Source organism: Carettochelys insculpta, chromosome 23 (assembly GCF_033958435.1).
Source record: "Carettochelys insculpta isolate YL-2023 chromosome 23, ASM3395843v1, whole genome shotgun sequence".
Classification (NCBI taxonomy): Eukaryota; Metazoa; Chordata; order Testudines; family Carettochelyidae; genus Carettochelys; species Carettochelys insculpta.
In genome coordinates, this window is record NC_134159.1 from 22,374,565 (window position 1) to 22,392,848 (window position 18,284).

At 54.0% G+C, this 18,284-nt stretch overlaps 1 protein-coding gene across 1 annotated transcript in view; it reads right to left on the reverse strand.

Moving 5' to 3' along the window:
- Positions 1-6,905, reverse strand: part of PLEKHG5 (pleckstrin homology and RhoGEF domain containing G5) — a 77,612-nt gene extending 70,707 nt beyond the window's left edge. The window contains exon 1 of the mRNA XM_074975644.1: positions 6,734-6,905. Within this exon, the coding sequence (XP_074831745.1) occupies positions 6,734-6,866 (133 nt within the window). The 5' untranslated portion in view covers positions 6,867-6,905. The remainder of the gene's footprint in view (positions 1-6,733) is intronic.
- Positions 6,906-18,284: the final 11,379 nt, after the last annotated feature.

Here is an 18,284-nt window from a genome sequence, read left to right on the forward strand (position 1 = left end):
TTCAGAAGCAACCACTAGGTAAGGGTGAGGAAACACTTTACGGACCTGGCTCTGGCCCTACTTCCCAACGGAAAGTTAGAATTTAGTTCTCAAAGGCAATTTGCTGCCATGACTGGGACTCCACTAAAAGGGAACAAATAGCCCCCTCCTAGGGAGGGAGCAGTCATTGTCCACCTAACTCAAAAGGCTGGCACAGTCAGTGGTTGAAATGCATAGGCCGCAAGCTTGTGCAAGAATGATTTCCAGCCTTGAAAGGGACAAGAAAGCTCTCAACTCTCTGGTTCCTGTGAGCACATTGTAGCTCGTTGCTTTTAGGAGCTGAAAATGACCCTGCAGCCAGCACACCTCTATTTCCACGGGTCAGTCTCTGGAGGAACCAGCTCTTACCTTGGCTGTTTCCTTATTGCTACCCCTTGGCCCGAGAAGCCAGCCAACACCCTGAGCTTTCACCCTGCAAATCTATAAAGCATGGGCACCAAGTCAGCGCTCCTGAAAGCACGAGGAACAAACAGCAGCAGGCAGGTTCCTTGCTCAAAATCCCACATTTGCCTTTCCAGCACAGATGGGGCCCACAAGAATGAGACTCTCAGCTGTCTCCCAGGACCACGCTCATCGCTACTGAAACGCATTGTCTTTTGGCTTCCTAATGCACCTCATCTCTCTCCTGCACAATGCCCCAGCCCCTGTGCTTGCAGGCTGTGTCCAGGGAACTACCTCAGCCTCTCAGTCAGGCCCTGCCAGGCTGGCTCGTGCCTTAGGCAGTGGCTCTATTAGCTACAAAGCAGCACTGAATCGCTCCTTCAATTGGCCATCAGTGCAACAGCACCAAGTTCAGGGACTCAGCGCTAAGAAAGCAGAAACTACAAGGAACCAGCGAACAGGAAACAGACTGAAGTTGCTCCAGAGCAGCGACGGACACTCTAGGCTAGTGAGTGGGCCGTGCGAGTGACCCGCTGGCATCTCAGGGGGCTGCCACACAGTGGGAACTGAGACGGTCTCCCAGGCTCGGGCAGGTTTGCTAACTGCACTGGTGCACCTAGAACTTGCAGCATGTGTCGAAGAACTGCAGCAGCACTTGGGCTGGCCGCAGAGGGAGCGTGCAGCTCTCACAGTCAGCACCCAACTCCCTTCACGTGCCTTTGGCTTTGTGCGTGCGTCACTTCAGTGATACCAGCTGGGAAACCAGCAGACTCAGGCAACGGTAAATAAAATGTCTCCCAGGCCACACAGAGACCTGCCAACAGGCCTCATGCCTGTGTCTGCTCCCGAATCTGCTTGGAAAATAGAATGTGAACCTGGACGCAGAAGAGGGTGACTAACAGTGGGGCCAGCAGCTCAGAATCCTGCCCACTCTGCCCAGGGAGCCCCATGGCTCCTCCAGCAGTCACTCCAGGGGCCCAGGGCAGATACCTGTGCGAAGCACGGCTGAGCAGCCAGGCACCTTTCGTTGGCATGGCAGGGTATGAGCCACGCGCTCAGTGATGGCATGAGTGGAAGAGAAGAGACTGGACTGAACCCCGGCAGAGGGGAGCCCAGGAGTCATAGGCCAGGCACTGAGGTGAGGAGCACGCACTGCGCATGGAGAGTCTGTGCCAGCTATGAAAACCTGTTGCTCAGCTCCTGGGGTGGGGTGGTGCTCAGTGCACATCTCTCTGAGCAACGCGACTCCCAGATTGAATCCCAGGGCCTCTGTTTGACAGGCTGGGAGCAAGGCCATTTCTGGCCACATACAAGGTCCCGGTCCAGTCAGATACAGTCTTGTTCTGAGTTTCAGGAGGGGTGGGACAAGCACAACCTGTAGGCATGAGTCTGTGATAGACAGGCCAGCCTGTCTCCCAGCAGGGTACTTCAGGAGGCACCCGGCTAGGAGAGGCACATGAGCATGATCGCAGCACGTCTACAAAGGTTTCTGAGCTCCTCGCTGTCTGACATCTGGGGAAAACCAACAGCCTAGTCCCACAGAGAGGAAACCTGTCAGTGTAATGTCCTGCCAAGCATGGAGGCATCTCGCAAACACCTGAGGCAGGTGCCATGCAGCAGACACGTGTTGCGCTAAGTCCACAATTAGCAATAGTATAACTGTGCGGGTGGTACACACCTGGTAGAGGAAGCCTTGAACTCTAAAACTTGCTTGTCCACCAGGCGCATGCACACCCCTCATTCTTCGGGGGTGCATGAACTCAGCTAGAGCCGTGCTCAGTTTTACAACAGGCTACATAAAAAGCACTAGCAAAAAGTCAACACAATCTAAAACTTCACACAACTTGTTTATATTGCTCTATAGACTGTACACCAAAATGTAGGTGCACTGTTTATATTCCAATTGATTTGATACTATGTGATACGGTAAAAATGAGACAGTGAGTAGCTTTGCAATAATACTGTGCTGTGACACTTGTATTTTTATGTCTGATTGTGTAACCATGTTGTTTTTAATTGCAGTGAAACTTGCAGGGACGCAAGACAAATCAGAACCCTGGAAGGTGGAAAGTCATCTCGACAGGTTGAGAGCCACTGCTCTCCAAGACCTGGCTGGCCACAAGCCATGACAATGATTTTGCCCAGCCCGGGCCTGCTGCTCAGACTCCCAATTCCTACCGCCCATTTCGTCACAATGGGAAGAGCTAGTTTACTGTTCCCAGAGGGGGGCAGCAGGGTAACATCACAGCTGACGAAGCGCTGAGGGTCTACGAAAAAGCCCCACCAATTTGCTTGCAAGGAGCAGCAGGAATTCCTTGTGCTCTCTCTGGGTTTCAGGTTCCTCCCTTCATGCAGAGACTCCCTCACCCCCGCTGCCAGGAGACAAATGCAGAACCTGACTGAGCTTGACACCCTCTTTCTGGATGACTGGGATGTGCCAGCTCCTGCAGCAGAAGGCACAGCACTGTGCCGGAAGTCTCTGCCACCGGTGCTAGAGCTTGACAGAAACCAGAGCAACAGCTCACCGCCAGGCTGGGGAGATGTAACGAACTAGCCCAGCAAGGCACTGAAGCAAACGTAGCTGGGCTATGGGCCATTTTGTGGCAGCCCTGAGCCCCCCAAGGCACTCAGTGGAGAGCATGGGCTGAAATTGTCAGAGGTGTGACCCAGCTCTGCAATGGAAGGGCTGTGGCGAGGCTCCCAATGCAGACAAGGTTCTCAAGGCAGGCTTAGCAGAGAAACCAGGAGCCTGAGCTCTGCAGATCTCCTTAGTCAGGTGGGTTTCCCAGAGTGCGATGCACGGAGAGGGTCTGTGCACAGTTCAGTGGCGAGACGCCTCCGAGACGGGACCCCTTGTTTGGAAGAAGCGATCTGGAGCGTCTCTGCACCAGCCCCTAGCAGGGGGTCTGCCTAAAGCCAGTCCTTCATTCCCCACCGCAACAGCCCGATGCCCTGTGCCTCAAAGCTGGCCTGCTCCCCCCGTCTCAGAGCTCCACACCCCACGGGACCCGAGTGCCAGTGCTGCCACAAGGGCGACCCTATCCCCCCGTCCCAAATGTGGGATAGGGAGGCATGGGGGGAGGGCCGCCTCCTCCTGGCTCCACTGAGGTGCAGGGAGCTGTGAAGCAAGTGGCAGCTGCTGGTGCTCCCCGGCCTTTGCTGAGCTTTGGGGAGCCAGGACGCAGGCAGGACTGTGCTGTGATCCTCCCAGGGACCGAAGCCTCCGAGAGCCAGGACGCAGCAGCTGCCGGTGCTCTCCCGGCTGCCCGAAGGCCCAGGGTAAGTTGGTGCTCTGCTTCCCTGCCTTTGGAGGGCCCCTGCCGGCTCCCTCTTCCTGTGGCTGGAGAGCAGGTAAGCTCTCCACGTGCGCTCCCGCCAGCGCCTGCGCCCAGCGCTGAGGGAACAGGGCAGCTGCTGGGGGCAAAGAGTCCCTTTGAAAATAAGTCAGGTGCCTTTGTGGCACGGGAACGACAGGGCTGTCCCGCCCCATAGAGGACGGACGGTCACCCTAGCTGCCACCAGAGACACCTGGTGCGCCGCCCAGCAGGGAGTGTGTGCAGGAGGGGCTGGGAGAAAGGAGCCCAGGGACTGCGGAGCCCACAGTGCCCAGCCATGCGGGGTGGCAGCCGAGGAGGAGAACTGCGCCCGTTGCGGAGCTTTGCTGCCCACACTTTGCAGTCATCCCCCAGAGAGCACAATAACCGCTCTGTGCTGCTGCAACTCCAGGGCCTCCGCCAGCCTAGTAACAGCCTCCCCAGTGGCTGGCCCACCACAATTAGCATTTCACTTGGCCTATTAGGAAGAGGGATCGGAGCCAGGCAGGAACCTTTGCCCACTGGTGAGAGAAAGTTGCTCAATACACGGAAGGAAAACTCGCTCCAGGGAGATGCAGGGACCTGTTTTAGCTCATCTCCAGCTTCTGAGCAGGGGAGGAGAAATTACAGAACTACAAAAACAAAACAAAACAAAGAGATGGTGCTTGGTCCTGCCAAGAGGGCTGGGGACTGGACTCGACCTCCTGAGGTCCCTTCCAGCTCTAAGGGGGGGTGTGTGTGTGTGTGTGTGTGTGTGTGTGTGTGTGTGTGTGTGTGTGTGTGTGTGGGTGTGTGTGTGTGTGTGATGTGAATGCCCTTTGCCCATCCTGGCCAGCCACGTGCCAGCCCTGGGTTCTTCTCTGCTGCTTTGGAGGGAGCAGAGGCACTCTGACTACCCAACGGTTTAAGAAATGGTCTCTCTGATCCCAGGGCAGCAGGACGCACAGGTTGGACAGGGAGTCGCACCCCAAAAGTCAACTTCCGCCTTCACTCACATGCCAAGTTCCAGTCTGGAGCCCTAAGCAGAGGGGAACCGCTTGGGCCACAGTCAGCACCTATGGCTTTGCTGGCTACTCACCAGCTAGCTACTACAATCAGCTGTTCTGGAATGGGACCAGAGAGCCCCAAACACCGGCCTTGGCAGGAGAAGGAGTTTCCCTGGTACATAGCAAGAGCCCCTCACCCCAGAGTGATCCAGACAAACCTGACCACCAGCTGTGGGCAGTTTCCCAAACATGAGCAGGCCAGAATGCACCCTGAAAGCATGGCGCCCTGGAAAGGAGAATGACTTGTCACCTCGTTTGGAAGCCTATTGGCAGCGTATTTGATCACGCCGCTGCTGTCTTGGTCACTCAGCAGTGGAACGAGGGGAGGGCCACCAGGTCCTGCTCTGGGAAGCAAAGAGTGTCCCAACAAATGTTCTTTACACTGCAGAACACCACACTAATACTCAACCCCTAAGTATTTGTTAGAGCTGAACATGAATGTTTATGCAACAAGCGGCACAGGCATGGAAAGCCAAGAGCAATCTGTCTCTGCCAACAGCAGCCAAATGTGGGAATGGCTAAACCCACCACTGCACACCCTCTGCCAACGGGGCACCAAGGGAGAGCAGGACTGGAGGGGGAGGGACAAGACCAGGTCAGGACCAGTGTTCCCTGTAAGCTGAGTGCTTGAGCAGCCGTCCAGGAGAGATTCAGGGGCCACCCAACGGATGAGCAGAGCGCAGTCCTAGGAGAACACTCCAGAGCTGGTACTACAGCTGTCACCACGCTACCCCCTCAACATGGCAGGGAATCTAGGCTCCTACGGCCTTTTGCATGAGACCAGGAAGGGTTGAGAATTTTACTCACAGCACTTTCCCTGCAGGACACCTGTACAGCAGAAACTCAGCTGAGACAATTGGAGTTCTTCCCTACAGGGGCCACAGGCATGTCCTGCCAGTCACTACAGTCCTGGCCTGGACGTAGCTCAGTAACCAGCTTGGTCCATTTTCTGTTCACTCCCTCCCCCTTTGGGCTTTGCCACTTGCTCTGGAGACAAATACTGTATTTGCAGTTGCAGTATCATTTTGAAAACCCTCCAGACAAAGATCAATCCACCCCTCAGTGCCGACAGGGCGACTATCACAGCAGCTGCACACCGGTAACCATCAACACCAAGACAATCCCAGACGGGAGGTCCCCGAGTCCAGGCTGCCCAAACCCAACAATATCTGACTGAGCCCAGCGTGGAGCTGCTCCTTTGTTTCACATGCCTCTCCTTGGAGCCAAGGCAGGCTGGCGAGCTCAGCACTGCTTGCTGCGTTGCCAGGGCTGGAAAAAGGATGAAGGAGCCATGACCCGAGACATTCTGTGGCCACAGCACTGGGACACGGTGCACCCCGGGCAGGAGAGATGTGCCGCAGAGAAACCGCCCTAGGACCAAACCCGCAGCCTTCACATGAGCCCCCCCATCAGCCTGAGAGTGACTGCAGCTGACAGTGATGCCTCAACCAGACTGGCTTTAAAGACAGGGAGGTGAAAGGCTCCATATACAACCCTCAGGGGCTATGGGGGTAACCTTTGCCATCCCACAGGGGCTGAGCCGCTCCAAAGCGCTGGAAGACATCAGTGCTGGGACTCAAGCTGCTGACACATTTCTATGCCTGCAGAAAGTGATGTGAATTAACACTGCCTAAAGCTGGGCATGGACTCCTGTAGCGAGGGGAGCTGTGTGGCCCATCCCTGCCTGGGGTCACAGATCCTCCCTTCCCTGTGCAGGAACGCCAGCCATACTAGCTTGTTCCATCCTAGGCTTGCTGCCTCATGCCTGCAAAGAACACATGCTAGAAGGGAAAAAGCATTGTCCCTTCTCCACCTCCCTGGCGCACCTGTCATCTCCAAGCAGAAAAGGTGTCTGGCTGGCTGTGCACAATTTGCACAGCAGTGAGCCCGCGAGCCATGTGACCTCACCCCCTGCCTAGTGCAAGCTTTCCACACACAGCAGATGTGACCTACCACTGAGCTCGACGGTAATATCCAGAGCGGAGCTCCAGGAGAAGCGCTCCACTGCCCCACACTGCAGCTCCTGCAGAGCCGTTGGCAGCGTTTCCAGCTCGTACATGCCCCGCTTCTTCCAGTACAGAAACATCCTTGGGGGAGGTGGGAGCGCTGCAGCGGCAGCTGGGACTTCTGCCGTCACTGCCTGGTGGCTGTCCTAGGAACATGGAGCTGCCCCGACACACGGTCCCACTTCCCTGCCACCATGGGACTAGCAGGAGGCGGCCCAACTTCAGCTCTCAGGAGCAGGTCCTGGTGCATGGACAAGTGCCGCATTCATCCTGAGCAGTGGGAACGCTGGGGTGGTGGAGGGTGCCTCTTGAAACGGACCAATGCCCTGTGGAGTGGGGCAGACAAAGGGGCTTTCTTCAGCCTCCCACAGACATTTCACAAATTTTACTTTCCGTCATCTATGAAAGAAATTCAGCTGAGAAGACAAGACACGCTTGTGATTATTTTCATCACTAGAGAGAACGGGGCTGGTCAGCAATTCTGCTGTTATGAAAAGTTTTCAGAGGGATGGAAGAATGCGTCCCCCCAGATCGCTCCAACAGGACCTTCCTGCCCCAAAGGAGGCTCACTAGACAAACCCAACATCCTCGTCATCAGCAGACGGCACAAACAACGGGTGCTTTGACATCCGCTTCACTGCTAAAAGAAATCATTGACAATCTGTGGCTCTGTGGAAGGCTGGTCTGGTGCCAGGCTGGGGGACAGTGGCAGTCGCTTGTCTGACCAATGGAAGGGTCAGTGACTGAAATGGACAGACTCCCAGCAGAAAGGTTTTCCAGACAGGCAGCATAATGCCCTCTGGCTCAGCCCTGAGGCGCCCCAGCCACCAGCAGCTCCTGAGCTGCCCTCCCTGGCTACCAGAAGGCCACCATCCAAACCACAGAGTAGATGCCCATGGTTTCAGGCAGTGAGGCCCCTGAATAGTCAGCCTGACAGGGCAGCTTGTCCACCGTGGTGAGCTGGTTCCACTCCCCCTTCTGGTTGTGTCCCCCTCTACACAGCTCATGTGAGCCACTAAAGCCACACAGGAAGGCCTGCGGGGGAGCAGGCGGCCCACAGACTCTTGCTTTTGTTGGGTTGCTGGGTTTCCCGCTGGCGCATGAAGCGCAGCAATGCACACTGCCGCACGGCTTGCTGGGGACCAGAAGGGAGCAGTCACGGAGTCCCAAAGCTGACAATGCTGCCATTTACTGTGCTTGGGGGAAAGGCGGCAAGTCTGAGGCTGAGCCCCTCTTTCACCTGGGCCTTGGGTAACCTGGAGTTAAGTGTGGTGCACAGACCAGATCCAGCCCTTTAACGTGCCTGTCACAGGTGCAGCAGTGAGGTCTCAGGGACAGCCCATCTGTAAGCTGACAGCCATTCATAGTGTCAGGAGCATGCCAAGATTTAAACTTGGTGTTCCTCCTTAAAGAGGCTCAAACTTTCCAGACGAGCAATTGAGTTGTTCCTGGTGCAATGTATTAGAGTAAAGAAACCTGGATATTCCAGCATCTTTTTACAAATGACAGAACATTTGCATTTTAAAAAAATTCCCTTGTTAAGGAGCCTTTTAAATATAAAACCTTTTCTGTTTTTTTCCATATGTGTTACTTGTGTCCGTCCCACTCAAGGTGTGCACACACCCACGTGTACGGCTGCTGCAAAGTTCTGCCTGAGTGATAGCGGCCGGACTGTCTACAGCACCATCGAGCATGCTGCACTCTTGCCACAGAGCATCAGGTGCTGCCAGCCAGGGTCCCCTGTAAGCTGAGCACTTGGGAGGCCGCCCAGAGCCAGGTGCCACGCAGCTGATCCTCAGAGTGCCCACAGACAGCATTATGGTTTTCTCCTGGTGGTGCGCATCGGCACATGCCTTGGTGCCCATAAAGTTTATTCCACCCACAGACGGAAAAAACGAGCTGCTGCCCTGCTGCCAGCTCAGCCCACACTCCCTCACACGTGTGACGACGGAGGACGACAACAGGGGGTCACGAACTGTGCATGTGCGACATCTTGAAAAGTTATGAAAGGGAAACAACAGGTTCTTCAAACGCTTACCCATGTTGCTCCCACGCTCGGTCACTTGCAAACAGTGCCAGTGAAGCTGAGCTGAGAGTTCACCAATGTGTAGTTTGCAGCACTATCTGGTGCCAGCTGGGTCAGTGCACCGTACAACATGAGCGTATGGACAGACAACCATAGCTCAGAACCTGCTGAAGATGCCTGCACTGTAGTGGAATAAGCCATCACAATCACCAGTGGGGGCACTTCTCCAGCTTGTAGCAATGATGGAGGCACATCATGATCCAAGACGAAATTCCCTGGGCTGACACCGGGCAGGCCTGTACCCTGTCTGCCAGCAATAAGCCCCCATGCAGACCCGTGGAACGGCTGTGCTCTATCGCTGCGGAAGGCTAGTGCCCATCTGACATGCAGCATATCCCATCTGCACTCCTCCTTGGGGTGCAAGCCTCCAGCCAGAGGGCTAGTAAGTGATGCCCTGGCCCACGTGGAATGGGAACATCTTGAGCCAAACAGCTGGCTGTGGGCGCAGCTGGGCCTTGCTCCTGTAGAAGACAGTCCAGCAGAGCTCTGACTGAGCGCGTAGCAGCTGTCCACCTGCCGAGGACAGAATCTACCTCCGCACACGCCACACATCAGCAGCTCCCTCGCATGGTCTAGGAGAGTGCACATGGTCTGCACCTACCCCGCCACAACAGCCAGGCCCTGCTGGTGGCTCTCACACTCTCTGCGGGGCTGCTGCCGTGCATGCGGGATTTCCCCTGGTTTCACGGTTGGGGCAGATTTTAAATGCTGCTGGAGAATAAAAGGTTTGGGAGGCATTAGTGCTAGGGTCTGAGGGTGGCTGGGCTGTCGGGTCGGTGCCACACCAGTACAGAGGGAACAGGCTCCATAGGGTAGCAGGGGCGTGGATGAGGCAGTGCATTTTGTAACTGATTCACTCGGCTTCTCCTCTCGGGCACAGGATCCACTGGGAACTAGTTCAGAAAAGGCTCCTGTCCACCAAGCCAGAAGACTCCTGTTCCCACGGAAAGAGACGAGCTGGAAAGCAGCTGAGCAATGTGTGTGCTCGCAGTCTTCTTGGTACAACAGGCTGTGAAGCAAGGGGCTGGTTGGATCGTAGGAGTGCAAGAGGAACACGCCAGCTGAAGAGAATCCTGTGCTGGATCACAAGAGATGCACAGACCCCACCCAGCAAAGCAGACCCCAGGCCTGCAGGATGGATGTGTACAGTATGCATGTGCGACAAGCGCCTGCTTGGCTGTGATACTGGATGGGACTCTCCAGCATTCAAACATGAGCCTCGACAGCTGGGAGCTGGGAGCTTCAGCACATCACCCCTCTGGACTGGCAGGCACAGATGGACATGTGGCATGTAGCAACAATGGGATAAGAACCCATCCTGCAGTAATCATCACTGCTGCCCTCCCTTCCTCCTCTCCCCTCCCCTGCTGGTCCCACTTTCCTGGGGAGGTCCAGCCATGGGCAGAAATACTACCTTCTGCCAGGACCACTGCATGATCAGGATGGTCAGGTTTACGTGCAGCCAGCCATGGAGAAGCTGCTCCTTGGTCCTAGCCACAAAAACTCGTGACCTAATACACGTGTTAGTCTCTACCATGCTACAGGATGGCTTGTTATCTGTGAAGCTACAGACTAACCCACCCATCCCTCTCAGTCAGCAATTAGCAGCTGATCTGCAGCAGGGCCACTCAAGTTTTGAGTATCAGAGAGGTAGCCATGTTATTTTGTACCTTTGAGAACAACAAGAAGCCCCCCACTCATGCATCTGACGAAGCGGGTCTTTGCCCACAAAAGCTCATGCTGCAAAATATCTGTTAGTCTACCAGGTGCCACAGGACATCAAGTTTTGAGCACATCCATCAAGGGGAAGTCGGTGCAAAGTAACTTTCTATCGCTGCTCCACTTCAGCATGCAAGTCCCAAAGCCTGGGCTGCAGCTGAAGAGATGCTCCAAGCCCAGGGTCACCTAAAAATGCTGCTCATGAGCCAGAGGCCCACAGCTCCCCCATCATTGTAAATACAGGGCAAATACTGAAGCTGTAGCTTTTTGCTAACTGGGAACAACAAGCAATTTGCCAATAAGCAATTTCTATCCAGGAACAAGGAAGCTACACACACAAGCCAATGGAGTTGTTTGCATTCAAGACAATTATGTAAATACATGTAAATTAGGCACAGACCTCTGGCTTCTGACAAACTGCCAGCCCGGTGCTCAGTGCCAAAGTTTTGGCAACTCTGCTGTGGGGTTATTCCCCCGGCCCTGGAGCAGAGGCAGCTTTCCATACAGCCTTTAACTTGGGAATATCAGACCATCCCATCACGCCAGCTGGGCAGAGTGCTGCCCTGCCCTGTCTCTCTGGAGCTGAAATGCTTGCAGCTGAAGTCACACCTCCTTGATCTTCTCTGTAGTTCTCATCACGCTGCCTGCAACGTGCCGCGGTAGCTGAGCCAGCTCTAAACGCTTGCCTCAGAGGAAGTGCTGGGGCCAAAGGCAAGACCCAGTGTTTGCTTTCCTTCAGCAGGAGGGAGCCAGACAGCAAAACCAAGCCACTGTGTAAGAAAAAGCCCCTTCCACCTTTGCAGCACCCTCATTCCGGCCCACCCCTTAGCTGTGCACAGCAGTGCTGTCCTGGTATCGCAGCATCACGTCCAGACAGCCCCCACCAGCAGCCATATATGTTCCAAGAGAAGCACACGCAAGGTGACAGCTTCAGTGAGGAGTTAGTTTGGTCTCTGTGGCTAATCAGCTCAGCCCAGTTCCTCCTGCATGCCCTGCCCAGTGCCAGCTTCCTGTCACCTTCCTCTAACCAGGCGAGCCAGCCACAGTACTGGATACAAGGCGAGAGCCGAGTGCCAGCTTCTTTAGCATACCAGCCACTTTTGAAGAACACACTTCATACTTGCCTCAGTTCTGACCAGCATCCCTCTTCCCCAGCCCTGGGCCTGCTCTTTCCCCACCTGTGCCTTCTCAGGTCTCACTAGCCTTGTTCTAGAAGACTGGACAGCTCAGCTCTGCAGTGTTCCTTCTCCAGCACTCCCCCAGGCCAGAGTCTGCACTGTGTTCTGGGACCCAGCCGTGCCCAAGCATCCCTGAAAGCACAGCAGGGTCTTACTGGCCAACAACCCCAGTGACGCCAAGGGAAGGGGAGAGGACTTACCAGGCCAGAGGATGTACCAGGGACAGTCTGAGGTATAGGAGAAGAGACTCCCCACAGGTCTGGGGCTAGCTGGGAACTCTGCAAAGTAAGGCTCAGACGCCCTGCACAGCGTACGCACCAACCCTAACACAATCTCACTCCCTCCAGCCACCACCTCCTCCCTTATGGTTCCTCACCGTCTGGCTCTCTCACTTCCACCACACCCTGGTCTGGCAGCCTCAGGTTTTCCTACATCCACCTTCATACCCCTTCCTGGTCAGCCATGCCGCAGAACTCTCCCATTTCCAGTTGAACTAGATTTCTGGCTTATTGCCCCAGACGTCTTATTGTAGGTTTGTCTCCATCAAACCACATTTTCCATATGCAGACAACCCCTGGAAAGAGCCAAACCCCTTTCAGCTCTTGGCAGACTGCATGAGCTAGTCTTTTAACTTGAAGCTTGCTCTGTCATTTACCCAGGCCTATCTTCAGGCTTATGGTTGGGGTGTCCCTTGCATAAATTCGAGCACATTCAATCTCCTGGATGACACCAGAACTCAAGGGGTACAAAGACCCAGAAGCGCCAAGTGACTGGTGGAGCTCAGCAGGGCAGAGTAACAGGATGGTCCCAAGCAAAGTAAGGTGAAATCCTACAACCAGTAGATAATAGACAACAGATGAGAGGACAGGACAGCAGCCTTCAAACACCTGAAAGGCTGCCAGAAAAAAAGATGGAGAAAAGTTTCTCTGTTGACACAGAGGACAGGATGAGAGTAAATGGGGTCAAATTACAACAGTAAGTTTAGATTACATCTCAGGAAAAAGCTTCCTGCCAGCAAGGACAGTAGGACAGTGGAACAGAGGGCTGGGACAGCTGTGGAAGCTCTTTCACTGGAGATTTTCAAAAGGAGGCTGAGCAGCCATCCGTCTGGGTTGATTTAGACGCAGCAAATCCTGTATCTTGGCCAGGGGCTAGATTAGATAATACTTAGGTCCCGTCTCACCCTATGGGTCTGTAGCTCTGGCTAATGCAGTGAGTGTGCTTGGTGAGCAGTTTGTGTTCTTAAGAACAGCCGTACTGGCTCAGACCATAAGCCCAGTGTCCTGTCTTCTGGCAGTGGCCAAGGCCAGGTGCCCCAGAGGGAATGAACAGAACGGGTAATCACCAAGTGATCAATTCCCTGTCGCCCATTTCCAGCCTCTTGCAGACAGAGGCTAGGGACACCGTCCATGCCCATTCTGGCTAACAGCCATTGATGGACCTGCCCTCCAGGAATTTATCTAGTGCTTTTTTAAGCTTTGCTATAGTCTTGGCCTTCACAACATTTTCCAGCAAGGAGTTCCACAGGTTAACTGTGTGTGGTGTGAAAAAATATCCCATGTTCGTTTTAAACCTGCTGCCCATTAATTTCACTTGGTGACCCCTAGCTCTTGTGTTGTGAGAAGGAGTAAATAACAATTCCTTATTTATTTTCCCCACACCAGTCATGATTTTATAAACCGCTATCATATTAGCTTGTAAAAAAGATGATTAACGGGGGATAAGTCCCAGTCTCATTAATCTCTCCTCATATGGCAGATGCTCCAGACCCCCAATCATTTTTGTTGCCCTTTTCTGAAGCTTTTCCAATTCCAATACATCTTTTTTTGAGATGGGGTGACCATATCTGTGCACAGTATTCCAGATGTGGTTGTACCATGGATTTATTTAAAGGTAATACAACATTTTCTGTCTTATCTATTCCTTTCTTAATCATTCCCAACATTTTGTTAGCTTTTTTGACTGCCGCTGCACACTGAGTGAATGTCTTCAGGGAACTATCCACAATGATGCCAAGATCTCTTTCTTGAGTGGTAACAGCTAAATTAGATCTCATCATTTTACATGTATCGTTGGGATTATATTCTGCAGTTTCACTTTCGGAGTTCCTTCAGAACTCTTGGGTGAATACCATCTGGCCCTGGTGTCTTATTATTGTTTAGTTTATCAGTTTGTTCCATTACCTCTTCCAATGACACCTCCATTTGAGACAGTTTGTCAGATTTGTTACCTGAAAAGAATTGTTCAGGTTCGGGAATCTCCCTCACATCCTCAGTCGTGAAGACCGATGCAAAGAGATCATTTAGTTTCTCTGCTATGGCCTTATCATCTTTGAGTGCTCCTTTAGCATCTCGATCATCCAGTGGCCCTGCTGGTTGTTTAGCAGACTTCCTACTTCTGACATACTTAAAAAAAATTCTGCTATTACTTTTTGACTCTCTGGCTAGCTGTTCTTCAAATTCTTTTTTGGCCTTCCTAATTGTGCGTGTGCACTTCACTTGGCAGAGTGTGTTCCTTTCTGGTTTCCTCACTAGGATTTAACTTCCATTCTTTAAAGGATGCCTTTTTGTCTCTCACTGCCTCTTTTACTTTATTGATTAGCCACAGTGGCACTTTTTCAGCTCTCTCGTGTTTCCTAAGTTGGGGTATACATTTAAGTTGAGCCTGTTGTTCTCTCCAAGCCCAAGGTAAGCACGCGAACAAACCCTCCGGCTGCTACCGAGGAGGTGCAGATCACGAGTCAGATGTTCACAACGAGATCTCCACTTCTAAGCTCTAGTCCAAAACAGGAGCTTGATGACTACTGGTTTCTATGCTCCTCGTGCAGGGCCGCTAACCAAAGACAGTTACTCACCTTTTGTAACTTGTTCTTCACGGTACGATATAAATGTCCAGTCCCTGGTAGCTGTGTGTGCTTGTCACATGCACTGGTGCTGTCAGATCTCTAACCCTCAGTGGTATCCACAGGCGACCGGCTCTGATGCCCTCTGGAGTGAGGCACACATATCCCAGTAGAAGGGCACCACTGGACCCCTCGCTCTAGTAAACAACTCCTACTTAATGGTTTTTGCACTATTTTCTCTGTAAATAGTGGCAGTTAGCAGAGACTTAACAGTTCTCAATAGTTTGGCACACTTCATTGAGGGACAGTCTTCACAGGAAGCCCAGCCGCCTGTCGCAGGAAGAAGCCTGAGCCTAGCGGAGATCCACGTCCGAGTGAGCCCCACATTGCAGGAAAGCGTCATACTTGTAAGGGACTCGCGCCCTGAACCAAGGAGTGAGATGATGTGGACTCCTCCTGCAGCCAGCGCTGGCATTGGCCTCACAGCCAGCACCTTGGAACTCAGTACTAAGCATCTTGGCTTTGGTGAGCAGTGCACCTCCACCCTGGTACCGGCCACGAGACAACACGGGAAGAGGATGCTGCTGGGCACCTCCAAGCCTGGCTGGTGCTCCCTCTGTCCCCAGAGTGCACCAGGCAACAGCCTCACCGATGAGCCCTAGAGTGCTAGAGGCACATGGTACCTGCTGCTGCCACTCACCTGTGAAGCGAGAGCACTCCTTGTGTGGGGGCACCAGCCAAACGAAGGTTAGTCACCTGTCAGAGAGAAGACTACAACTAAGCTGAGAGCCTGCCCTGGAGGCTGGTCCCCAGTCTCACAGCTGGCTACATGACAGGACAGAACTGCTCTAGCCCACAGAGCTGGCACCAGTCCAAAGCATCTCTGAGGGCTGCAAGTGTCCAATGTAAGGGCCAAGCTGTTAACTCAAACACCAGCCTAAGGGAGCATCACCAGGAGAAGGGGAACCAGGAACAAGAGGGGGCAGAATATATCAAACTGATCCCCACTTGCCAGGAATGGTGCCAGCAGGGGCAGCCAGCAGTGAGAGTTCCCCAGCTACGACAACATAGGGGGAAGAAAGAATTAAATTCAAAGTCGTTAATTGGAGCCACAAATCCCCGTCCCAGTACCAGCCTCCTTCAGAAGACCTTTAGCTGAACTGTGCAGAGTCCTGCACCGAGCTGCCTGGGAGCAGCCCATTGGCACGCCGGCAGGGTGCATACGCAAAAGACCCATGCAAGCAAGATATGAAAATGGAAAGAGTTCAGTGCCCTCCCATGGGAGCTACAAACCAGAAATGCACTCGCCTACCCAGGCCTTCCTGGGGTGGGAGGCCTACGAACCATCAGCCATCGCACTAACTGCAGGGGTAGGCAAGACCATTGTGATGTTCTAGTGTGACTGCCTGGACAAACAAGATGAAGAACTTCCCCAGGACACTGCACCACAATGTTCCCTGTAAGCTGAGCGAGTTAAATGCTGCCCAGCTGACCAGCAGGGCACCCACAGCCAGCAGCGTGTTTCTGTGGGGGGTGAACATCCACATCTCTCAGTGCATGCACGACATTCCACACATGGATGGAAAAATTAGAGGGAACATTGCCGCACCTCGCTCAGACCAACAAACCCCTCCCTAATGGGCTAACCGCAGTCACCGTGGCATCCGCCCGGAAACCAAAGCCAGCTGCCCTGGGCAGACCATGTCTGAATGAAAGGCTCTGCCAACTGCACCACCTCCAAACTAGCATCCTCCATGCTCCTTTGGGCCCCTGGGCGTCCCATCAATGGGGCACCTGGAGGGGGCTGATCTGTCTCCTGGGACAGCTGTTGTGGTTGAAGCAGATTCCCACCTGGAAGCCAGACAGGGTAGGTCTCTGCGTCGGCCAATTGTTTCGCATTTGCAAGACTGCTTTAAAAGGAAGCTACAACCCCCCCACCAGGGAGTCTCTAGTCACATTGTATCCACATGCCAACCCCGCCAAAGCCGGGTGGAAAGGGTGGGATGGTCCATCTGTAAGAGCAGAAGCGATCGGTCTCTATTCCACTTTCAGAGGTCACCAGGCGCTGGTCCCCAAAGACAGCTTCTCCCCGAGCCAGATTAACCAACTGCAAAGTGCCATCTGCCACCCACCCTACTGCTCTCTTACCTGCTCCCCAGCAGCCAGGCAGACAACTGCTCCCAGCTTAGGAGACGAAAGAGCGAAAGGCAGTTATCACACAACAACAAGTTCAGGTTGCTGCCCACTTCCTCCCCATTTCCCCGGCAGGTTTTCCCTCGCCATCACCAGCCACCCAGCTGTAACCCACTCCTCCCCTCCCACACGAGGGGGCTCATGGTTAGAGCAGTGGACTTTAAGTTAGGAGCTGTGAGTTCGTCACACTCTGCCCTGGGGTATGCCGCTCTTCCCCTGTCACTGTGGGATACCTGTGGTGATACAGAGGGTGGAGAGGCTCCGTGAGTTACCTTTTCTAAAGGCCCTGGGTATCTCTGCTGTGCCAGAGTGCTGTGAGGGAGCTGGTAACCTGGGAGAAGGGATTAAGGCGCAGGGTGTGGGAGGGGGCATGGGTGCAGGAGAGGATTCTGACCTGGAGAAGGGTGCGAAGTCTAGGAGGGAGCTGTGACTAGGGCAGTGGTGCAGGAATGGGGTGCAGAGGGTTTGGATTGTGATAGGGGCAGGGAGTTGGGACATGGGACAGGGTGAGGTGCCAGATGCAAGTTCTGGCTGGGAGGCACTTACCAAGGCAGCTCTCAGCCCACAGCGAGCAGAAACCTCATCCAGGCTCCTTGCCTGACCTGGCCCCACATACTCCTCAGAGTGGCCAGCTGCTGAGACCCTATGCATTTCTGCCCTTGTGGGGGCCTCCAAATGCCACCTGTGCTGCATGGCCTAGGCAGCTCCCATTGGCTGGTTCCCAGGCAACGGGAGCTGTGAGGCTGTGCAAGTGGCAAGGGCAGCACGCAGAGCTGTACCCAGCCCCCCCCAGCTAGCTGCCTGGAGCGGCGTGCAGGAGCTTGGCAAGTCTGCCCTAGAAGCCAGCTGGGCCTCAGGAGGAGGGTGGACCAGATCTGGCCTATGGGCCATATGTTGCACACCCTGATCAAGCCACAGGAAAAGGGAGCTTTGGGCTTGTTTAGTAAGGGTCTGCTGTACTGAATGCTGAGGATGCGCCCGCCGCCCTCAGTTTTGAGGAATAAGGGAAGCTGAAGGGAGAGTTTCACCCGTTGACCTCCCACAGCTGGGGAGGGTGGAGCCTGGCTATGGCATAGTTATACCAGCTAGCTAGACCAGCTATGGCAGTCTCACAGCTCAAGCTGCGTATTGTAGAAAGAGTCCTGCTGCCGCTTGCAATCAACATCTGCAACCGCTGGGTGTTAACAACAGCCCAGCCGGGAAGGGTGGGAACTCTGGAACAGCTGTCTGATGTGAACAAAGACACAGGAATGTAGCTGGTGTGAAACCCAAGGAGCAGCTGCATCAGCTAGCAGAGGGGAATGCCACCCTGGGGCTCACCCGGTGCAATCACCAGCTGCTGCTCACCTGACTGTACTATCTCATTTCCTTGCTGCTCTGCACTGAGGAATCCCAGCTGTTCCTGGGGTGCTTACAGCTTGGAAGTGGTTGGGGAGACCCTGGTTTACTGGAACCAGATGGCACAACAGCGACAGGCAAT